We start from the raw sequence: 23,187 nt of genomic DNA on the forward strand, positions 1-23,187 counted from the left end.
TACCCCCACCTGAGGCTTTACCCAGGGGGCATCTGAACTAGGGATAAGACTGTTCTCATTTTTCCAGCCTTCTTCTGGGACAGAAGGCCAGGAATGTGACTGGGAACCGAAGGTTTACTTTGACCATATGAACTGGGAGCAATTCCAGAAACTCACTATACAAGATGACCAAGTAAGCACCAAGATTGTAAGCCTGGTGTCCAATTATAGAGTTATGATGCCCTGTTGTGTGCCAGGCCCTGTGATTGGCTCAGTCCAACCACCCATCCTCTGCCTCAACACTCATCACCTAACCACCCAACCCTACCGCCCTGCCATGCAAGCCAACACCCATCAGCATAAAACAGGGAGACAAAAATGAAGCCACTCAGGCCAGTATTTCCCTCCTGGGAGCCTTGACCTCTGGGCTTAGACACTGAAAGGTAACCTCGCCTGTCCTGGGTCCAACCACCAATCACTTGCTCAGTAAGTCTCCCATCCACCCACATGCTACCAGACACTATTCCAAGTCCTGCTACAGCCCCTCATTTACAGGGTGGACACTGCACAGAGGACAGCGCATGGACTTACAGTCCAGTGGCTAGTGGCTGAGCTAAGCTGAAGAGCAGAGCTGTCAGGGAGTCAGGAGCTCAGTATCAAAATACTAGACACTAGTACAAGACCTCAAGGAGTCCATGCGGTGAGCATGGAGAGGGATACCTGAAGCCTCAGAGGGGGGCATTGCCTACCTGGGCAAGTAGGGGAGGTGGGCATCAGCAAGGGACTATGGGCTGAAGATGGATTGAATCCAAGGAGAACTGGATCTAGCCTCTGGGTTGGGTATCCCGACAGGAGGTCCTAAAGGGGCAGGTGAGGGGTGCCTAGCTAAGGGCTTTCAGGGTTTGAGTGAGCATGGAAGAGGAGCTGCCAGGGGCTGTGGTTGAAGGGTGGGTTTGGAGGTTAGAAAGGGCCTGGGAAGTCAGCTCTCATGGGGAGCTAAGATGTACAGGCGAATACCTAGACTACAGTCCTGACCAAGGAGGGAGTCTAACACCCGTGGGCATAAAGGACACTGGAGGACAATGGAGTGAGCCCTGTGTTCACAGGCCATAGGTAAGAACTGCTGTCATGGAAGAGGCAGACTCTCAGGCCACAACATACGCAGGGCTCGGGCGCTGATAAGCACTGGATTGTGTTACAGAGTGTGACTTGGTTGGCAACAATGGCTGGAGAAACAGCACCTGTAGCCTAAGAGCATTCTACTTAGGCGAAGTTGGGCTTCTTGGTTGGGACACGGAAAGAATTTTAGAAAAAGTCCGTGTGAAGCAAAGCTGGAGTGTATAAAAAGATTGTACCAGATTTAGGCATAGGGGTTAACCAAAAGAGATCCTCAGGCAGAAAGGACAGCATATGTATAAAGGACAACATGGGTGTATGGATGTCTTTACAGTGGTCATGTATACAGTCCTGATGGTGACTTCTGAAGTTAGATCTTAAAGGGTTGCTAAGAATTTTTTATCTTTTCCAAAATGTGATCATAGGGCAGGTTCTAGGGTACACAAAGTAGAATTACAGCTGATAAAATGAAACCATGGATCAGATTGTGCAAGGGGGTTAAGACAAGGCTTTTTGTTGTGTTTGTTTGGGTCAGAGTCTCATGTATCCCAAACTGGCCTTAAATTTGCTACACAGCCCAGGCTTGCTTTGAACTCCTTCATGCACCCCACAAATGCTGAGATGGATCACCACACGGACTACGATAATTTTTTTGTTTTTGTTTTGTTCTGTAAAACAACATTTATAATCTTATTTGTAAGAGTCCCAGAAATCTGCAGGCTTATATCAGGGAAAGGGATTAAAGTCATATATGTTTAGGCTTTAAACATGGTTCACGGCCATTTTAACATTAAATTTTTTTCCACATGAAAGGAATACTGCAAAGTTCACGACAATCTTTAGTAGTGATGGATATTCTTGACTCTCTCTTGGCCAGAGGCTTGAGGATATTCTGAAAAGAGAAGTCCGTTTCCTGTTCCATGTCCTTTTAATTTTCTTTCTACACTGCCTCAAGTTTACTAGATGACATGGTAAGCTACGCACGACTCCAGGTTCTCAATAGAGAGGAGCCTTGCTGCGTGTCTTGTGGCAACTGACCACAGAACTAGCAAAACCATCAGGGTGTTGAGGTCAAGGTGGGAAAAGCAGGTCCCACTTATCACGTAGAGTTGGTAGTGACATGCGCTGCGCTTCCCTGCCGGGAGAGAAGCAGCTGCTAGTGCGCTAGATGCCGCTAGACCTTAAGGGCAAGAGACGTCCAGGACCTCAAAATCCACAGGTCCTGGCTGCTGTCTCAGGAGCACACAGCACCCCGAGAGCCCAGACTTTCAGGCAGGGACCCAACCAACTAGGTGGGCGTGAGCAGGGCTGGCCGGAGTGCCTCTAACGCAGCGCTGTTTGCGTTCACGTGTGCGCAGCGGGGGCGGGAAGGCCCCGCCCTGGCGCGGGAGGGGGCAGCGGGATTAAAGGCCACCGGGGCGGCCAAGGGACCTGATTGTTGCCAGCTCCGGGATCGCGCCGGGAGGGCTGCGACGGAGAGCGCGATCCCGGGGAGCACTCACCACGGTATGCGCTTAGGCTCCCAGAGCTGAGCAGCAGCGATGTGCCACCGGGTTCTGGGACCAGGCTGGAAGCCGCTACTGGCGCTGGCGTTGGCGCTGGCCAGCCTGAGAGGGGCAAGGGGCTTTGAGGAGGAACCAAGCAGCGGCACGAGCTTCCAGGTGGTCACATTCGAATGGCACCATGTCCAGGATCCATACATCATCGCGCTCTGGATCCTCGTGGCTAGCTTGGCCAAAATCGGTAAGCGGCCCCAGTTTTTGTGGATCATGACATCTTGGCTGAGTCTTAGCCATGCCCTTAGAGTTTGTACCACCTGCCTTTGCCCTTGCATTTTCTCTCCCTTTCTGGGGAAGAGGCATATCCTGAGCTGGTGCGGGGAGTTGGTCGGAGAAGCGCACCAGCTAACCCAGAGATATATCACACTCCATCCTACAGAGCAGGCGTTGCCTCGAGTCTCACTCATGACCCTGTTCTGCCCAAATCCGTCTCTAGATACTGCCCTTCTTGGTACCTTGGGACTTGATATTGCATTGAAAGAACTTACTTGTAAGTGGCACTGGAGCGAAGTCTGGGTGCAGAGCAGTTAAACAAACAAACAGACAGACAGACATTACTTACGATTTAATCCAGGGAAACACATGACCCTTGTCTAGAAAGGAGGATGGTTCTCCTCCCTCAGCTCAGTGAATCTGGGAGGTGGGGTTGAAGGAGCTCCTGGCAAGGTGAGAGGAAGGTCAGGCCTCTTAAAATTTTTAAGCGGATCAAAGCTTCATTATCTTTCTGGAGGTAGTGGGGACGTGCTCCCTAAGGAATTCACTAGATCCTCAAACGGGGAGAACAAGAACAGATGCAGAGCTCCCTAGCCTGCAAGTTTCCTTTAAGGTTCTGGAATAGAAGAGACAGAGGGAGCATGCCTCTTTAGCTGGACAGGAGAGGAGTGAGCTATGGAGAGGATATTTAGAGAGCTCAGGCTCAGAGTGCCTGGTTAGTAGGCGACGACTTCTTCTTCTTCTTCTTCTTCTTCTTCTTCTTCTTCTTCTTCTTCTTCTTCTTCTTCTTCTCCTCCTCCTCCTTCTCCTTCACCTCTTCCTCTTCCTCCTCCTCTTTCTTTTTGTACTTTTTATGCCTTCTCCTTCCATTCATTTAGATTGTAGATCTGGTAATGGGCTCTTCTTGCATATGCCATCTGATAGGCTTTTTTCAGTAAGATTTATGTTGCTGTGACCAGACAGTACTGACTTCTTCCTTCAAAGTGTTCAGGAAAGGCCAGAGGAATTCCAAGGATGCCCTTTCACCATGGGCTGCATCATGCCAGCCCGTGAAGTGAGTGGGTGCCTTCTGTGTGATCTTGGTGCTTCTCTCTGTACCCCTCAGCTCAGCAGCAGCTAGATTTTCTGCCATGCTCTATGCTGGGCCCCTAACTAAGGGGCAGCCAGATCCCTCGGGTTTATAGCTCTGCAGGTCTCCAGGGGCCTTGAACTTGTCCCAGGAAATCAGTAGCAACTCTCACACTATTAGTCAAGGGGATCGTCAGTGGACAGGCAGCTCTGCAGAAGCACCTCTTTATCTTAAGTATTTCAGTAGGCCCAAGTGTTGTTTCCCTGTCGTTTAACTTTACCCCTCTCCTAACTTCTGGAACTTATAGAGATGATCCTTCCTAGGTCCCCCAAGGCCTCCTGGAGGCTCAGTGTGGCTCTCACTGATCCATGTACCTCCACCAGATCCTGCTTTGCTCCCCAAATCCTTTACCTGCTTAAACCTGCAGGAGTTGGCCCTTGTTGGCCCATTCCCTGCACTGTACCACAAGTCACCAGCATGTTCAGCTAGGAGCCTGGTACTGGAGTCTTTCACCCAAGAGTTTCCTCAAGTATAGCTGTATTCCAGACGTCACACTAGACATCTCCCTACCTGTCAGACTCCATCTGTCTACAAGACCCTCTCCTCTAAGGACCAAAGCTACTGTCCTTCCGTTCCAGCCCTTTCAACCCCAACAATAGGCAGTTACATCAAATCTTCACTGGTTCTAGCTCTTGAGGCAGATTTTTCTCTCCTCAAACCCCACCAGGCACCCATTATCTACCCTGAAGACTCAATCCAGAGGCAAGAAAGGCAAGAAGCAACCTGCAGGTCCAGCTCTGCCCTCCCGGCTCTAAGAACCACCTTCTTGGTATCAGGGACTCTCATACCTAGCCTTTGCCTTACAACTCTTCCCTCAGCTGTGAACTCTGAATTTTTTTCAGACCCCTCCCCCACCGACACTGACTGGCTCCTCAGAATCCTTCCAGACTCCCTCCCTGTACAATCAGACTCAGGTGCCCCATCGCAACCCTCACGCACAGCTCTGTGGGCACACAGCTTATATGTGTGCAAATTTGAGTAGTATAGTTAACTCTTCCACTACTTCCATACAAGGACATGGCTCTCACCGGTCAATCCCCACATACTTAAAGACATGTTTAGGACCGCCCACATTATTTTATGCTCAAGTTGTACAGGAACTTCCTTCCAGGAGAAGATGGGAAGATCTTATACTGATGGGATTCGTGTTTTCTTCTGACTGTTTCTAACTCCCATCCCAACCTCGTGGTTAGGGGGTCATAATTCGTCCAGCCAATTTTGTCCCCAGCTGGAGAGTAAGATACGGGCCCTGGAACAAGGTAGTGTGATTATTGCAGTTGGGGAGTGAGGAAGGCCAAGAACAGGGTGTCAAGGCCAGGGTACCTGGCTACAGGGCAGGGGTAGTAGGCTGAAACATCTGATTGTCCATGGTGGAAGGCCAGAGTCCACTCAAGGTAGGTGAGGTGCTCCTTTCTCTGTCCACGCCCTCCCATTTGAGAGTCCCAGCCTACAGCCACAATGTTAGGACTCAAAGCTGGGTAGGTGCGAGGCTACAAGGGCCCACATCAGGTGTCAGGCTCCACCTAGGGCGGACCCAGCCAGCTTCAGGAGCATATAGTAGGAAGTTGTTGGGGAGAGGGAAAATTCAGGGGCAGGAGTCTGGAAAGGAGTCCAGGGGAGTTGGTGGAGAGGTTGAAGGGAGGTTAGAAGAGGCCAGTGGGAGGGTGAGATGAGGTAAGGGGGCACTTGGTGGAAAGGCTGAAAAGAGACAGAAAAGAAATTAGGAGAGGCCGAGGCAATGCTAGGGGAAGACTGAACCGACTTGTATGCAGGCCTTAGAGGAATTTGGTCCTTGCTGAATTTGTGTAGAGGGTGGGCCTCAGTCATGACTGACCGCTCAGACCACCGCTTTGGTAGCAAGACAGAGTGTAAGACCAGGGAGGCAATGAGGAGAACAGTCAGCCTCTGAGCTCAGGTGAGGAGGCGGGCCCAGACTTGCTGGGAGGAAGAGGCTATGACAGGGTTTTAGCACACAGCTTTTGGGTCCTCTCTCCTTTGCTGGGAGCAGTGCTACCTCTGTAGCACAGATCCCCACCTCACAGTTCCTGAGTCTTACAGGCACAGGACCCAAAGCCAGAGGGAACTAGGGGTTGACTGATGGAAGAGACTGGGGAAAGTAGAGGAGGAGGTCACTGTAGCAGACAAAAATGACATCCTCCAGGCCCCCCAGAGGTACTCAGTGAAGGTGATCCAGGCAGTAACAGTGACCAAACCCCAGCTGAATCCCATCAGTAAGGAATCAGGAGCCTCTCAGACCACAATGGTGTGGGGTGCTGTACTGGTCAGTGAGGCAGAGGCAGTGAGAGGGAGCCAGTTGAGGGACAGGCCATGGGGCAGAGCTCATGTGGCCAAGGGGATATGAATCTGCTGTCTAGAATGTGCTGGGAGGCACTGAAGGTATAAAGTCTTATTTGGGGGGAACTGACCCTGGCCAGTGGCTGGAGCTGTAAAACCACGCAGCATTGGAACCTGTAGCATCCTGAGGAAAGAGGGCAAAGGTTAGGAAGTGCTGCGGCAATGCAAGGATGAGCCCCGAACCAGCTTGGCCTGTTCACACAGATGACTATGCCATCCTGCTCCTGCTGCTTTCTAGGACTGTTGTCCTTGGAAACCCCACTGAGGGGCACAAGCACCCTGCAAGCCCTCTACAAACTGTTCACAATAAGGAGCTGGGCTGCTGCCATGCACTGGGAGTGAAGGCATGTGAAGGTGGGCGTGCAAGCTGGTGGGATACACGCGCAGATGAGCAAATGACACGCTGATAAACCTGGCACCTTCCTACCTTAAGCTCCCAGGACCACTTTGGTCCTGAGTCCAAGGAAGAAAATCCTTAAGTCTTAGCCAAATTCTTTTCGCAAACTGCCACCCAGCTTCCTGCGCATGGCATCCCTGGTGACAACATGTGTTCAGGCATGGCAGGCAAGAGTTCTGTGGGTGTCACATCTGAGTGTCAGCCTAGGAGCTGGACAGGCGAGGTCTGTCTGCCTTGTGTACACTGGGCTTTGCTTCTATCTGGCTGCTCCTCTTTGTCCGTGTCTGTCACTCAGTGTCATTTATCTAAAAAAAAGGACCTCCTGTGTGAAGGCAAGCCCTCAGAATGCTGGCTACAGGGGACAGAGTTCAGGCTGAGGGGCTGGAGAGCTGTTTGAAACACGGGGGGGGGGGGTCCATCTTGGACACAGTAAGGAGAGCTTTGGAATAAAGGGACTGGGCACTAGCTCAAGCCCTAGAGACCTAAGACGTGGGGGCACATGGGGTAAATTCTGGGAATATCAGGATCTTTGGGGCCACATCGTTAGTTGAAGAGGGTGTGGTCAGGGACAGATGGAGGAGGGTCGTTGTTGGGTAACCGGTGTGGACTTTGTCTGGGACCCCCTGAAGAACAGGCGGCCCCTGGGAAGGGGAGCTGGTCAGGAGCACCTGCCAGGCTCACATTCCTAGACATATGTATCCTGAATGTTTTGTGTGGGGCCTGCAGTTCAGCTCTGGAAGCTTTCCCTAGGTGAGGACAAAACCAGCATCATTTTCAAGTTAGATTTTTCAGGCTCTCCCTGAAGGGGGAAGTGTCCAGTGAGGTGGAGTGATCTGGTCCTCTCTCCCCTCCTGGGCAAGTCAGGGAACCTGCTGGATTCACCACCTGCTGAGCTGGCGTGCCAAAGTCCAGTTCGTTCTGAGCTCTCTGCTGGAAAAGAGTTTCTTGCAAGCCAAAATGGAGAAGTTAAAAGGCCTGGCTTTGTGGACCGTTTGAAGAAAAGGAGGAGTGCAAAACTACTAGTTGCTGGGGAGCTTTGTCTTAGCTTTGGCCCATGTTTGTTCAGAGGATGTGGACCAGCTCTCCTGCTGTTCTGAGACTGCTTCAGGGCCCCTTGAGCTGAGCTCACAGAAGTCAGCATCAACTTGGCTTTTCTTCTAAGGCCTCTCTTGGCCTCCTGCGCCTCCATCTTTGGGGAAGCTGCCCAGCAGACAGTTGCCTGAGGAGGTGACACAGTGAAGTGAGCATGATCGCTCCGTTGAACGTGAGAACCCAGGAGCTTGAGGTGCCTCAACTGCAGGGTAGAAGCAATGGGGCTTATCTCCGTCACACAGGAAATGACAGAGGTGGGGAAAGTGGGTATAAGCTATCGCTGGAGGAGGAGGAGAAGCCAGTGAGATGTGCATCTAGGGGTCCAGAGACCTCTTAGGAGGTATGCCTGTGTGTGCAAACAGCACAGACCATTGATGATTTTGCTGAGCTGGTGGTGCACACACAGCCACCTGGGTGTATAAGCGTGGGTGGTTTTGCACGTGCATACTCAGAATGCCACCTGTTCTTGTCCCCACACTTAGGCTGCACTGAATGAGTGTGCCAGCATATTTTGTACAGGTAGTGCCATCTCTGGGCCCTGTCTTTTCATCTCATCTAGGAGACCAGTGTTTTCCCAATCCAGGTCAATTCATGGAGGTGACTCCAACTTCTAAAATTAGAAAATCCTGAGTGAGGGTAATATGGGACTGGGAGAAGAGTCCCAAGGCTTCAGGGAAGGACATACGAAGATGAATGGTATGGTCTCCAAGGAGGCACTGTGCGTTCAGGGCTCCTGGGAACACACACATCAATGAAGCGCCTTCCACAACTGGGCTTGCACACTCCTGTTTCCTACCTATATATGCCCCAGCATCTGAGAAGCACTTGTGGCAGCCTGGTTTAACTCTCTGTACAGGGACAAGCACCTATCTCTCCAATGCCTCGGGCTCTTCACAGGACATGAGGCAGCACCCGCATCTCTCTATGAAGAGGTGTTAAGAAATGGGCTCAACGGATGAGATACTTTCAAGGTACCTGGCATCTGGGAGGGCTACAGCACATAATGGTAGCCAACAAACAAAAAATGCTAAGATAGTCACACATAGCTAAAAAAAACAAAACAAAACAAAACAAAACAACAACAACAACAAAAAACCACCATTGCCGAGCTGGACATTGTGTATGTATGTGTGCTAAGCAATGTCTGTGGAGGTCAGAGAACAACCGACAGGAGTCAGTTCTTTGCTTCCACTGTGTGGGTCCGAGAGATTAAACTTAGGCCATTAGGTTCAGCAGCAGGCACCGTTACCTGCTTACTAGCCTGAATTTTTAAGACTGTTTATCAAACTTATGTGGTTGAAAGAAAGAACTGATGCCTGCAAGTTATCTTCAGACCTCTATATGCATGCCCTACACACACACACACACACACACACACACACACACACACACACACACACACCTTATACATACAATGAACAAAGAAATGCAATAAAAAGTACTTCACTCTTCTTAAAATATGTGTGTCCGTGCATGTGTGTGTTGACATATATGTGGAGGTCAGAGAACAGCTCTCAGGAGTCGGTCCTTCCTTCCATTATTTGAGTCTCCAGAATACAAATCAGGTTCTTAGGCTTGGGAGCAGACATCTTTATTTGCTGAGCCACCTTGCCAACTCAACTTCCAGTTTTTAATTCCAGGTGAATGTGGGTATTCACAAAGACCAGATGGGCCTTGGTCTATTCCTGAGGGTGCAGTACCTCCCACATTGTCCTCTGGCTGGTGCACTGGGGTCATTCAGTCTTGAGTGCTCACTGTGAGGACTGACTAGCCCCTGATGTGCTACGAGGGGAAGGGTCAGAGAACAAACAGTCTTTTGCCAGCAGAGCGCCATGTGAGAACCACAAAGCTATCTGGCTGTTTATAACCCAACCCCACAGCATGGAATCCTGACTCCAACTATGGGAAGGTTAATTTTTTTATTTAAATTCTCTCTTTGTCACTCTGTCTCTTTCTGTCTGTCTGTCTGTCTCTCTCTCTCTCTCTCTTTGTGTGTGTGTGTGTGTGTGTGTGTGTGTGTGTGTGTGTGTGTGTGTGTGTATGTTTTTGTGCCTGTGAGTACATGCATGCTTTTGTGTGTTCAGGGGCTGGGTGCATGTGCACATGCCACATCGTATGTGTGTAAATAGAAGCACAACTTCCAGGAGTCCATTCCCTTCCAACTCAGCTCATCAGGCTCACGTGGCAAGCACTTTTACCTGTGGAGCCATTCATTGGCTCCAATTGTGAAACGTCTTATTGTGGAGCACTCAGCCCTGCATGGGATGCCTTTACTGTGGAGCACTCAGCCCTACATGGGATGCCTTTACCACGCCCTTCCCTTCAAGGTTCAGCATTTTAGGCAGAAGAATATGCAGAGGTGGCGGGTGACTCCAAGGAAACAGTGTTTTCCACACACAACAGGGCTGCTACACACACAAACTCACCAAGGCTCTGAGAGAATGCACAGACCCGCACACGTTCAGGCCAGGCAAAAGAGCATGGAAAAGCGGAAGGGAGCAAGAAGCCCCAGATTCACCAAGAAGCCATTTGCAAGCAACAGCTGCCGGGAGAAGGGAAGTTGGTTCTTTAGTGAAGTGACCCTGTTTATATCAACGGCACACCAGGGCGGGCCTCATGGACACCGTATTTTTGTTGTTGTTTGGTTGACTTTTTTTTTTTTTTTTTTTTTTTTTTTTGTCTTTTGAGAGAGAGAAAGATCATGAAGTTGGCTGGTAGGAAGGCTTGTGTGGAGTTGGGTGAGAGTACAGAATATGATTAAAATATATTGCATGGAAAACATTTAAAAATGAACTCACGCTCTCCTGGGGACAAGGATAGGTGCAAGCTGGCACCCACCACCACCATCATCATAGAGAAAGTAAAGGGATCTTCTACTCAGGGAACCTGTCCTGTGGCCATTGTCTCACCCTTAGCATTGCTAAGGCGACCCTTATACCCAGTCTCTTGGAAAGCTCACACATGAACACTGTGGAGGTGCATGTGTGGCTGCTGTGGGAGTGGCATCTGGCACAGTGTAAGGTACATGGAAAGAGATGGCTTGCAATGGAGAAAAACATGTTATGGAGCGAGCATGCAGAGACAAGCATCCATCAGTGGTGTCTAGGGGAATGAGAGACTCCGTGGTCAGGCCTTACTGGGCTAGCTGTGGGATCAGATAGCATGCCTGCCCTGTGCATATGGCAGTTGACCCTGAGCCTTCCTGTTTATCTAATCTCTCTGTTCCTGCCATGCTATGTGCCCTCAGAGAAGCTGTGTTCTCAGTGGAGCCTGGGCTCTGTTACAAAGAGGAGGCAGTGAAGGACAGCTAGTTGTGCATAGCCCATGCGATTTCTACATGCAGCCGTGCTGCCGTGCTAGGGCCATCTTCAACTCCCAAAATGGTTCCCTTTTCTGAAAGTGTAAAAATACAATGGGATCGACTGAGGCATGGTACAAATATAGACGTCCCCTGGATTTGTGCTTATTAGAGCCTCTAGCAGCTTGTTTCTGGGGACAGTGCTTCCCTCTGCCCATACCATGCAACTCAATCCGTGTACATACATGCCCATCACAACACCAGGGCGCCCAACATACACATGCTCTCTTTTGGTCTAGGAGTCTGAGGAGGACCCTGTTGCGTGACCCCCTAGCTCAACCTGTTGCCTTCAAGTCCTGCCTCACAGCCTTTGCATTTCTGAGGGATGTACTCCGCAGGTGTAGTTTTTGCTCTTCTTTTTTCTCCTGGGGACCAGAACCTTACCCCTTGTTACTTTCCAGTGAAGGGCAGAATTTTCATTTGCTCTAATCTTATTAAAATCTGTAACTCTTAGTCAAGTGGGCCCACTGTAAACGGCTGCACGGCATAAGATTACAAACCTGTTTCCACACCTACGTGACTAACAGGGCATTCAGCCCACTCTCTGAAGTGACATACTAACATTTACAGCCTATGTTATTCAGGGTCACCCAGCATGACTTCAAAAAACTAACACCCTTAATCTGAAAGCAAAGTCTTAGATTTGGAGAATAACTGATCAGGTGGTAGAGCTGGTCCTATCCTTGTTCAACCTGATTGAGAATTGTCACTATAAGCATTCTTTGTCACAATCACACCAAATTGATGCCTCTTATTAACTTAAGGTACTATCAACTGCATAACATGCACCAGCCATTGTGATATGTAGTTTACCTGCCTTAAAACGTGTCTTGACCCCCATCTACTCACATCCTCCCTCCCCAACACTTGCCAAATATCCATCTTTTTACTGTCCCTATATTTTTTTAAAAAGACTTATTTATTTACCATATATGCACAGTGTTTTGTCTGCATGTACACCAGAAGAGGACACCAGATCTCATTATAGATGGTTGTGAGCCATCATTCGGTTGCTGGGAATTGAACTCAGGACCTTTGGAAGAGCAGCCAGTGCCCTTAACCTCTGAGTCATCTCTCCAGCCCCTGTCACTATAGTTTTGTCTTTTCCAAAATGGAATCAGTAGTCTATGATCCTTTTAGACCGGCATTCAGTTAGTAACACGTGTTTAAGGTTGCTCCCCTTTAATGGCTTGAAAATGCAGTTCTTTTTTGTACTGAATAATATTCCATTATATTGATGTACTACAGTTTGTTCATTTATCCATTGGAGCATGTATTTGAACTTGGGCAATTTTCAATAAAGCTAGCATAAAGATCTGTGTGCAAGTTTTTGTGTGGACATAGTTTTCAACTTCTTTGGAAAATACCAAGAAAAATGTTGGTTATAAATGAAGACACTATGCATACATTTAGTGTTGGAAGAAACAGCCAACCACTTTCCCAAGTGGCTTCGCTGTTCTTTAACAGCGGTGGTGAGAGTCTGTCACTCCTCGCCTCATCAGCACCAAGCAGACAGTGACCTGGATTCTTGCCACTCTGCTTGTGTGCAGTTGTCCCTAGTACCCAGTAATGTGAAAGGTCTTTGCTTTTTCCTTTTAAACATAACATTTTTATTTTTTGGCAGTCTCACGTATCTACAGTGTATCTTGGTTGTATTCAATCCTAGTCTTTCCTCTCATTTCCCTTGACCCCTCTAATACCTCCCTTCCCACCTTTATTTCCTTTTCTTATTTAAGCGTGTTTATAACTAGCCAAGTCCAGATAGTGCTGCCTGCAAGCACATAACTGTAGAGCCATCTGCCAGAACATGGCCAGTTTACCAGTGGCCACACCCTTGGAGAAACACGCCTCCCTTTCCCCCAGCAGCCGTCAATTGCCAGCTGGTCCTCAGTTAGTAGATGGGTCTTCGTGAGCACCTGCACCCTTCAGTTGGATTGCTGACAGGTTTCTCTTGTGCAGGCTTTATGCCGGTGATCATAGCTGCTCTAAGTTCCTGAGTGCAGTAGCCATGCCATGTCCAGAAGTCAGCATTTCACAGCACTCCTTCTCCCGGCTCTTTTCTATTCTTCTCTTTACTCTAGCAGGAATATCTTCTCATATGCTTTATTTGACATTTGTGCACCTCTGATAAAATTTCTCACTTGACATTTGACTCACTTTTAATTCAGTTCTTTGCTTCCTTATTAATTAAAAAAAATCTTTTTATATTTCGGAGAGAAGCCTTTATGAAATATATGTTTTACAAATATTTTCTTCTAGTCTCTGTTGCCTGTTAATTTTCTTAATAGTGTCTTTTGCAAGACAAAAGTATTTAATTTTGTCTGGAAACAGTGGCACATGACTGTAATCCTAGTATTTGGGAGCCTAAAGCAAGAAGATGATGAGTTTGAGGCCAGCCTGAGCTACAGCTAGTAGGAGCCTGTCTCTTTAAAACAAAGGTTTTTAATTTTCCGATTTCTAGGTAACTGTATATAATATTTTCATGCACATATATTATGTACTTGGCCTATGCACCCCCAATTGCCCTTTCTTGTATGCCCCCAACCCTCACCATCAACCTTCTGACTGTCATCCCCTTCTTGCTGACCCTACCTCCGGGTCATAAAAAAATTCTAGAATCTATATATTGTTTAGGATTTAAGAAAATGTTTTAAGGTCTAGAAAGATTTTTTTTAAAGTTGATAAATACAAGATATGATGGAGAATGATTTAGGTACAAAACTTTAGACTCACCTAGATATGATAGATAGTATTTTCTTAAAGGTCGCCAAATACAAATGAGCTAAACATTTTGAATGTAACTTTTATACATGGCTTTCCTGGCTGTTTCAGAATGTTTCTTACTGTATGTAGTTAATTGTAAATAAATAGAAAAAAATTCTAGAATCTGTATGTATGAGTTATTTTTCACATTGCTGTGACAAAAGGCCTCAAAACAAAAGCAAAAACAACTTAAAGAAGAAAGGTTGGTTTTGGCTCATGTTTGGAGGTACATTCGACCACGGTGGGAAGGCACAGCAACAGCAGTGTGAGGCAGCTGGTCACGTGGCACCTAGTCAGGAAGCAGAGAGAGATAATGCTAGTGCTCAGCCTACTTCCTCCAGCCCTTGGGATGGTGCTGCCCACGCTTGGGGTGTGTCTTTTCACCTTGGCTAAACCTCTCCAGGAAGATCCTCACAGACATGCCCAGATGTTTGCCTCCTAGGTGATTCTAAACCCCATTAAATTGAATGTCAGGATTAACCATTGTCACGTGTTAAGGAAAACATACCATGTTTGTATCTCCAAGTCTGGCTTGTTTTGTTTAATATGATGATCTCCATCTCTGTCTATTTTCTTCCAAATGATAAAATTTTGTTCTACATAAATAAAAATGTATTTGTTTATAAATCATATTTTTGTGGCTACCAAATTTACATCCCCAGCAGCAGGGTATAAGGATCTCTTCACGCACCCCACATCCTCGCAGTGTCTGTAGCTTTTGTTCTGGATTACTGTTCTGACAGAAAAAAGATGGAATCTCAATGTAGTTTTAATTGCATTTATGTGATAATTAAGGATGTTGAACATTTTCTTTTTTAATATATTTTATTAATTTATTAATATTACACCTCAATTGTTATCCCATCCTTTGTATCCTTGCATTCCTCCCTCCCTCCCATTTCCCCTTACTCCCCTCCCCTATGACTGTGACTGAGGGGGACCTCCTCCCTGTATATGCTCATAGGGTATCAAGTCTCTTCTTGGTAGCCTGCTATCCTTCCTCTGAGTGCCACCAGGCTTCCCCATCCAGGGGACGTGGTCAAATATGGGGCACCAGAGTTCGTGTGAAAGTCAGACCCCACTCTCCACTCAACTGTGGAGAATATTTTCATTTGTTAAAATTTACTGGCCTCTTGTATTTCATTTAAGAAGTTCTTTTGGTGTTTAATTTTTAAATGCATTCTAGATATTAGTTTTGGTCAGATGAATACTTACAGACTTTCTTCAAAGTTTTTTAATTAATAAGTTGGGGGTGTGTGCTAAGGGATTGAACACAAGGTTTTATGCACACTAAACAAGTGCTTTTCCAATGACTGACATCTTGATAGCTTTCAAAAGCTTTAACTTTTAATGAAGTCCAACTTACTTATTTTTTTTTAATGTTTCATTCTTTGAGTATTTTATCTAAAGATTCATCATTAAACCTAAGATAATCTAGACATTTCCCCCATGTTATTTTCTTTCTAGAAACTGTCAAATTTTTGTGTTTCACTTTCATGTCTTTGGTTCATTTTGAGCTAGTACTTTTGTGGGAATTTTTTTTTAAATGAAGGTTGTGGGTTCTGTGTCTGGATTCGTATTTTCACATCTACATGTCCCGTTATTTTAGTACTATTTGTTGACAAATAATCTTTTTCTGTTGAATCTCCATGCTTCTCTGCCTACGTTGTATTTGCAGGTCTCTCTCTGCTTTCAGTCTTTGGCAGTGATCTGTTTGCTCGCCCAGCACTGGGCAGTTCCAAAAGCCCAACTGCAACAGATCTGGCAGTTGTGGCATCGGTTTTACCTGTTTTCCTTCAGCACTGAGAATCTGTCCCCAGGCTTCTGCCACTCCAAATGAACTGTAGACCAGGATGTCAGAATCGACAAAGTAACTTGCTGCAACGAAGTGGGAAGAAACAACATTTTGACAAAATTTAGACTTCTAATTCATAAACATGCAATATCCTAATTTATTATTATCTGATTTAGTCCATCAAAGTTTATGGCTTTTTACAGTGATTTTCCTATCATTTTGGGGAGGGTGACTTGAGCGTGAGTTTTGTGCTAAGGTATATAGAAGAGTGCTTTACATTTCAAATGCTATGGTTCTTTTGCTCGTATGTAGAAAAGCAGTGGACTTTGTGTATGAGTGCTGCATTCTGGAACCTTGCCTCAGCCACTCATTAGGTCCAGAAATCTTTTTTTTTTTTTTACACTTTCTACATTGACAATCAGACTCCCTTGATATTAAAAAGCAAGGCCTGTGGGGACTTGGATGTGGCCTTGCTGTGTGTTAGGTAATTTAATATACTGTGGCTAAAATATCACATGTGAGTAAGTAAATGAATGGAGTTACTTCTTGGGAAGGAATTTTGACGTGAGCCCGTGAGATGAGAAGATGGTGTTTACAGTTTATAAGGGAAGAGAATCTGGCCAAGAGATACACAAGATCTGGAGTGACAGGCGATGGGGTCACAGTTGTACAACACAGATAGAGTACAGTGGGAGCCATAGGCAATCTTGGAGTACTATAGTTACCAGAGGCAGTGGATGCGCTACAGATGGAACCTCTTGTTATACCCCCTCCCCGATGGGGCCTCTCTGTACGTCTGTCTCTCGTGCCTTATGTCTTCCTGGGTTCCATGAAGCATCCTTGAACTCATGGCTACCTTCTTGGGTCTTCATTGTGCTGCACGCGTCCTCAGTGTAGGAGAGGGCCCAGAGTCACTGAGTAAACACACTGCATCCTGCAAACTCTCCTCGGCCAGCAGAAAGCTTCTAGCAACAAGCTATATCATATTTCTCTCTTTTGGCTGCTGTCACTGAGACTCAAAAACAGTTCTAGGATTTGTTGGGCAGGATCTGCCACTCCTTCCTTGTCCCTTACGGCCCAAGATGACCAAGTAATCTCAGGGGACAGAGTGTCCAGGTTGATCATCCTAGAATACCTCTCTGTTGCCCAGCTCATACTATGTTCTTGAGTCTGCTGTCTTCCAGGGTTGTACTAACTCCAACTGCAAAAGTCTCTGGAGCATGTGACACACACAGCTGCTTCTCCACTGCCCGTGTAGTTCTCTGTTTTGCCTGAAGCTATTAGGCCCCTTTTCTGTTATTGATATCATTATATATTTGTGTGTGTGCATACCCATGTGTGCAAGTGCATGTGTTCATGCCATGACATGTGTATGATGGCCAGAGGACAACTTTCAGGAGTTCTGCCCTTGTACCATGTGGGTCCCAAGCATCAAACTCAGGTCTCTTGGCTTGGTGGGAAGTGCTTTTACCTGCTGATCTATCTTGCCAATGCTACTGGCATCACTTTCTATATACTTGTTAGGGGATTTTTGCTCAAGCCATATGCTGCTGTGTTTGGCTTGAGCTCTAAGATCCTCTTGTTTTCTTCTTGAGGGATTCGGAGTCTCCTTGCCCAGTTTTGTCTGGTCCCCTGACACTGTCTCCGTTGACTTGGACCATCTTTGTGTCCTCTGCTTTTGTACTGAGGTCATTCTCTTAAACGTATTTTCTTCTGCAGCGTTCACTTAGCCTTCTGAGTCATGGCTGCAGGGCTAGGGCTACAGAGCAACCTGGTGATCATTGACACAACTTGGCCACTCTGGGGACATATTGGTGCAGAATGTAAGTGATTTTTCTGCCTAGAGTTTGAGGCATTGCTTAACTTTCATGGTTGATTTGTGATCTTGGAAGCCTTCCTCAGCATTCTCTGTACAGGGATTCCACCCCATGATGCAGGATCGGTTGTGTTTAAAACGGTGTTTTGGAGGCAGGTCTATTTGTCTTATGGCTCTTCAACATGTATCTTCTTTCTTCTATTTTCTGATAGAATTTCTTCTTCAGCTCTTCTGCTGATTTTTAAAGTTCCTGGTTTTGTATTGATAACTTTTAAGAGGTCTTTTCCCCGCTCCTTTTTTGATTTCTCTTTCTTCTCTTTCTCTTTCTTTGATGATCCCTCTGTCTGCCTCCCCACCACACGCTGGGATTACAGGCATGCAACACCAAACCCACCCCAAGAGATGTTGAGTCTCTGCATGTACTCCCTTTTCCTCAGAGTGCCAATGTCTGGCATTTCCTTTCAACTCTAGCCCCTTACCAGCTGAGCAAGCATCTCCTGCTATTTCTTGAGATCCGCAGAGCCAATCTTTGGCCTGGGCCATGTGCTGCGGCCACAAAATCTCATGAGAACCTGGAAGAAGGATGTGTTAACGTGGTATCTGTACAGAGACAGGAACACCAGGCTCTTTAGTTCCCTACTTCTTTTTGGCCCATGCCAAGACCTTGGAAATAAAAACAATAAACAAGTCCTCTGCCTGCTTTTTTGTTGTTGTTGTTATTTTGTTTTGTTTTGTTTTTGTTTTTTGTTTTTGGCTGGGGAGGGGGTTAAGAAGAATGTAATGCATCTGATTTCTGGGACTCTAGTTTTCATCTTCACAACATCCAAAAAACAAAGATGAGATTGTCATCTTACACCAGGAAGCAAAGTCCAAAGATAAAACTGCCAGTTAGAAAGTGGACAGGCAAGTCCTGGGAACAGAGAGCCCTTGGGTGTGCAGGCACCGTGCCCTTGGCTCCACAGATAGGGGCTGCCTGTACCTTGCGGGGGCACCTTGCCCCAGGAAGTTAGGTATTGGTGGGGGCCCTCAGGAGGTCCCTCTGGGCTCTGAACCATCTGTCTCAGAGGGGAAACTAGCAAAAGGGTGGGCTGTTGGCATGAGGCCTCCCACTAACCCATCAGCATTTTCACATACCACTGCCCAGTGTCCAAAAACCCTGCCTTCACAGAGGGTTTGTGCTTCTGGGCCACATTATGGCTTTTAAAAAAGAAATCTTTGGAGTTCCAACTTATCATCTGCCTATGCTATATGAACAGCAAAGTTTAATGGTCCTGATGAGTTTCAGCTTTATGTCCAGGAAGTAAATAGTGACAAAGTCCTGGCTTTGGAGAAAAGTTGTGAGCTCCCAGGTAGTAGTGATCATAACCTTGTGAGTGGGCACAGGCCCAGTGAACAGCACTTGGGGCATCGCCATACAGTTTATCTGCACAAAAGAAATCCTCAGAGAAAATGCCTTGCTGGAATTTTTCACATGAAGGTATGAAGGTCAGAAAGATTCACCAGAATTATGCTTGTAAACTCTTTGGAGTTCTTAGAGTGTCCACCCATATCTCCTGCCTATGTGAGAATCTTTGCTTTAATGAATTTTACATCAATTTAATCTTGTGGTCACTCTGCTAACTGTCAGACCCCTGTTCCTCTTGCAGTGTTTTCCTGTGATGTGACAGATTCTGTTCTTTAAGCTCAAAGCCATGAAAAGGAGGTGGCCCTGGCTTGGCTGGCCTCTGGCATCTTTCATGCTTTGGGGAGTCCTGGGTGGTGACAGGCCTCTGATGTGAGCTCTGCTCCTCCAATCCTCACTTATGCTAGCTGCAGCCATCACAGTTGGACTCAGTTACCCTTTATCTATGCCACCATCAACAGTCACCCCCTGGGACCAACTGAGTATTGATGTGCCTGGCCCAAAGCCCACCCCTAATTTTTAGCCTGACACTGGGGTCACTTTCAGACTTGAAAGCCCTGGACTGAGCCTCATGCTATAAAAGGACCCATGACTAAAATTCCCTATGCAAGATCCCTACCAGGCCTTCTGTCAGTCAGTTCTGCCCTTAGGAAGCTGATGGCCGGGTAATCCAGTTTGTGAGGTCCAGTGGGTACAGATGGGACAGGTTTGGAGATCTAGGTTGAAAGAGGATTACAGACCTCCCTGAAGTCTCTGCTTGGGACTTAAGGGACATGGCCATGTCTCATTGCTGGCTAGGAGCTGGCTGATTCTTCCACTTGCTTTTCAGTCTCTACATTTAAAATATGCAACATGGCCAGCACTAAGGACTGGGGTCCAGGGGCCTGAGGTCCCCAGGGAACCTGCCTCAGAAAGCCAAGGGTTGTCCCCAGTTCCTACCTGAGAGCTCAGGCTTCCGTCACAGTCTTCTCAGCCCATCATAATAAACACCAGGGATCTCCTGAAGGACTATGGCCTCAGAGAGGGCCAGATATAATGACAATGAGAGCAGAGTCTGCAGTTGTGGAGGCCATAGAGAGTCTCTAATTGCAAGTGCCTCCTTCGTGGGGCACATAGCACATTGAGGGTATGTTAGGAGGGCACAGCCCCACTTCTCTGCCATAGGTGCTTTAGTGGACCAAAGCCCAGACCATCCTAGATTCCATGCGTCCAGCTCCTTAAGTCCTCCCAGGTAGCCGTTTGGTCAAGTGTTGGAAGAGAAACTAAGACAGTGGAAGGGTACTTCCTGGGTGCTGCCCTCAGATGACACCTGTGTGCCTGCCACTATCCCAGCCAGCCCTAAGTCCTCCCGAGATGCCCACTGTTCAGGAAGTATAAAAAAAATATTTCTGCAACCTTATGGAGATGTGGGTGTACCTTGTGTGGAGGCTGCCCATGTCAGAGGCCCAGCCACTACTGGATGTGCTGGCAATGACCCTTCCTTCAAGTAGCAGGAGGGACTTTGTCCTGCTCATTTGCAGCTCCGACACGGCACTGTGTGGTTGTTGATAAACCAAAGGGAAAACAGAATTGCTGAGCGTTTGAGATCACTTAGAACACCATTCGTGGCTTCTGCTTCAAATGCATGATTTTATAAATGGAGTGCAGTGTAGGGGTCCTGAGCATGTATGCTGCATTTAACAGGGTCAGGCTCTGGGACTCTCTCAAAACCGCTAGCCCCTGAAGACAGATGATCTCTGAGATGAGAGATTTACAATATTGATAGACTCACACCAGACCTGTGCTCCTTTCCTGTCCTTTGACAGGATAAAGAAAAAAGAAATAGCTGTTTGTATTTACTGTTTGCTCAGTTTTGGTTTTTAACTATTTGAATTTAATGGTCCTACAGAGTGTTTTTTTTTTTTTTTTTCACATTTACTGTTTGAAGTTGAGAAACTCTGTAAGCATGCCTCCCACCAAGTTTGGATCACTTTCTGCTACTTTTTTCCCCCAAAATTCTCTCATTGTTTGCTTTTTCCCTCATTCTAGACACACACACACACACACACACACACACACACACACACACACACACACACACAAAGTTAGACCCTTTGATATTGCCGGGCAGACCATGGTATCTTTCTCATTTAAAAAAATACGTTTTCTCTTTGTGCCTTGGATTGTACCATTCCTATTAACCTGACTCCAAACTGCTAACTCTTGCACTATTTCTGTGCTGTGAAGTCAGTCTAAATTTTTATTTCAGATGCTGCATTCTTCAAATTTCCATTTGAATTTTTTTTCCAAGACAAGGTTTCTTTGTATAGCCTTGGCTGTCCTGGAACTTGCTCTGTAGAGCAGGCTGGCCTTGAACCAAGAGATCTGCATTTGGAGTGCTGAGACTAAAGGCATGCACCACCACTGCCCAGCCCATTTGAATGTTTTTGATAACGTATTTTAGGGGGGGGGGTCAAGAAGCCATCGTCCATGGACCAGACACTTATTTATTTAAGTAAAGTTTATTAGAGCAAATCTTCATAGCCTTGCCCTTTCGTTTCTGTTCAATACAGCAGTGTTCTGCAGTGAATCAGTTGTATATCCCCGTAAGTCTTGTAGTATAACTGCTTCTCTTTCAGAGAAAATAGGTAACCTGTGTCCTACGCCGATTCCTAGATTGGTCATCGTTTTCTATTAACACTTACATTTTCTTCTAATAGTTCTTAGCAGCTATTTTAAAGTTCTTATTCGATATCCCCAGTATCTGCATCTGCATCTCGCGATCCTCATCAGTTGTTTTATGGTTGGTCCTACTTTCCTCCTTCTTCGCATGTCTAGTAATTTTGAATTTTGTCCAGGGCATTGTGACTTATACCCTCCAGAGACTGTGTGCTACTGTTTTCCTCTATGGATAGCTGCTTTCTGAGGTGATGGTTTTACCAAGCAATTGACCTTTGTGTGGACTGAAACTCCAAGTACTATCTGTTCTTATTGTGACTAACATTTATTTTGCTCTTTTGTCTCTGGTTGACAGCACGGGCCCTGCCATACTACTGTGTAATTCACAGGGAATTACAGGGACTGGCTGGAGGTTAAGACTTATCACAGAGAATATGGGGGTTCCCGTCTCTGACCCTTTGCTCCCTGAAATCTGCAGCTCTCTTTAGTCTCTACTTGGACCTCTGTTTCCTGGCTTTCTAGCCAGTGGCCTGAAGGTTTCTGGTGGGCTCATCTGGTTGCTCAGCTGTGGCTGGGACCTGAGCTTAGGAGAATTCAGGATGGTGGGGAAGTCCCCAGGCTGTTCCCTTCTTAGGGTTGAACATCCCTCCAGTTTGGGCCTGTTGCTTGCATATTTCTCTCAGGGTTTCTGACTGTTGCTTGTGGGTGACTTGGAGCCATAGAAGCCGCTGCAACGCCCAGTCCTCAGATGTGATTGTTAAACCTTCTCTCATTCTGTCAAGTTACATCCAGTTGTGAGATCACAAGGTAACCCCGGAAACTCTTCAGCCTTTGTAAGTGGTGAACCTCAGGAGCAGCATGACTTCAAAGTAGGCTGGGATATATGGTGGCTCTGGGAAGGCACTTTGGTAAAGATAGGCAAGGCTGATACTTAGTTGGCTTTTGACCGTACCACAGGCCCAAGCTTGTTCACACTCTTATACTTAGTAAGCAGTTGCCTGTTGCTGTTGAGGCACACATTTGTGTTCAATACCATTGGAAACCACTTGGTAGATGCCTGCCATGTTGGTAGGTAGTACCCTGGGGCATGGGGTGAGCATAGGATGTGGCAGTTGCCACGTTTTGGGTCCTTACCAGTGTTTGCACTTGACTCTAGGCTCTGGTGAACTACTTTCCCTTACCTTCTGACTGGGTCAACACTTTCCTCCAATCTTCTATAGTGACCCCCAGAAGCAACCCAAGGCAAGCAGTCCCTGAGGGTTCCAGCTTTGAGGAGAATTTGGAGTTAGCTCAGATCACTGGGAAGCACGTCTTTAAGGAGCTGCACTCCAGCCTATCTGAGCAATTTCCCTCAGAAATATTAGTTTGAGGATGGAACTGTATGGTAGTGAGGCCATAAAAGAAGCCAAAAAGAGTAACTTACATAGTTGATAGCCAACGAGGGGATCCCACACACCTGTGAAGGGCTCTGGAGTTATCTCTCAGTACAGACCTAAGGATACCTGGGCTTCCCACCTCTTAATGACAAAGGCTACAGGTGTCCTGCCTGCCAGGA

At 46.9% G+C, this 23,187-nt stretch overlaps 1 protein-coding gene across 2 annotated transcripts in view; it reads left to right on the top strand.

Annotated features, from left to right (window-relative positions):
• Nucleotides 1-2,620: 2,620 nt before the first annotated feature.
• Nucleotides 2,621-23,187, top strand: part of Slc9a3 (solute carrier family 9 member A3) — a 44,070-nt gene continuing 23,503 nt past the window's right edge. For both annotated transcript variants that reach the window (XM_051151090.1, XM_051151091.1), the window contains exon 1: nt 2,621-2,838. In XM_051151090.1, coding sequence (XP_051007047.1) covers nt 2,637-2,838 — 202 coding nt within the window. In that variant the 5' untranslated portion in view covers nt 2,621-2,636. The remainder of the gene's footprint in view (nt 2,839-23,187) is intronic.

Source organism: Acomys russatus, chromosome 9 (genome assembly GCF_903995435.1).
Source record: "Acomys russatus chromosome 9, mAcoRus1.1, whole genome shotgun sequence".
NCBI lineage: Eukaryota > Metazoa > Chordata > Mammalia > Rodentia > Muridae > Acomys > Acomys russatus.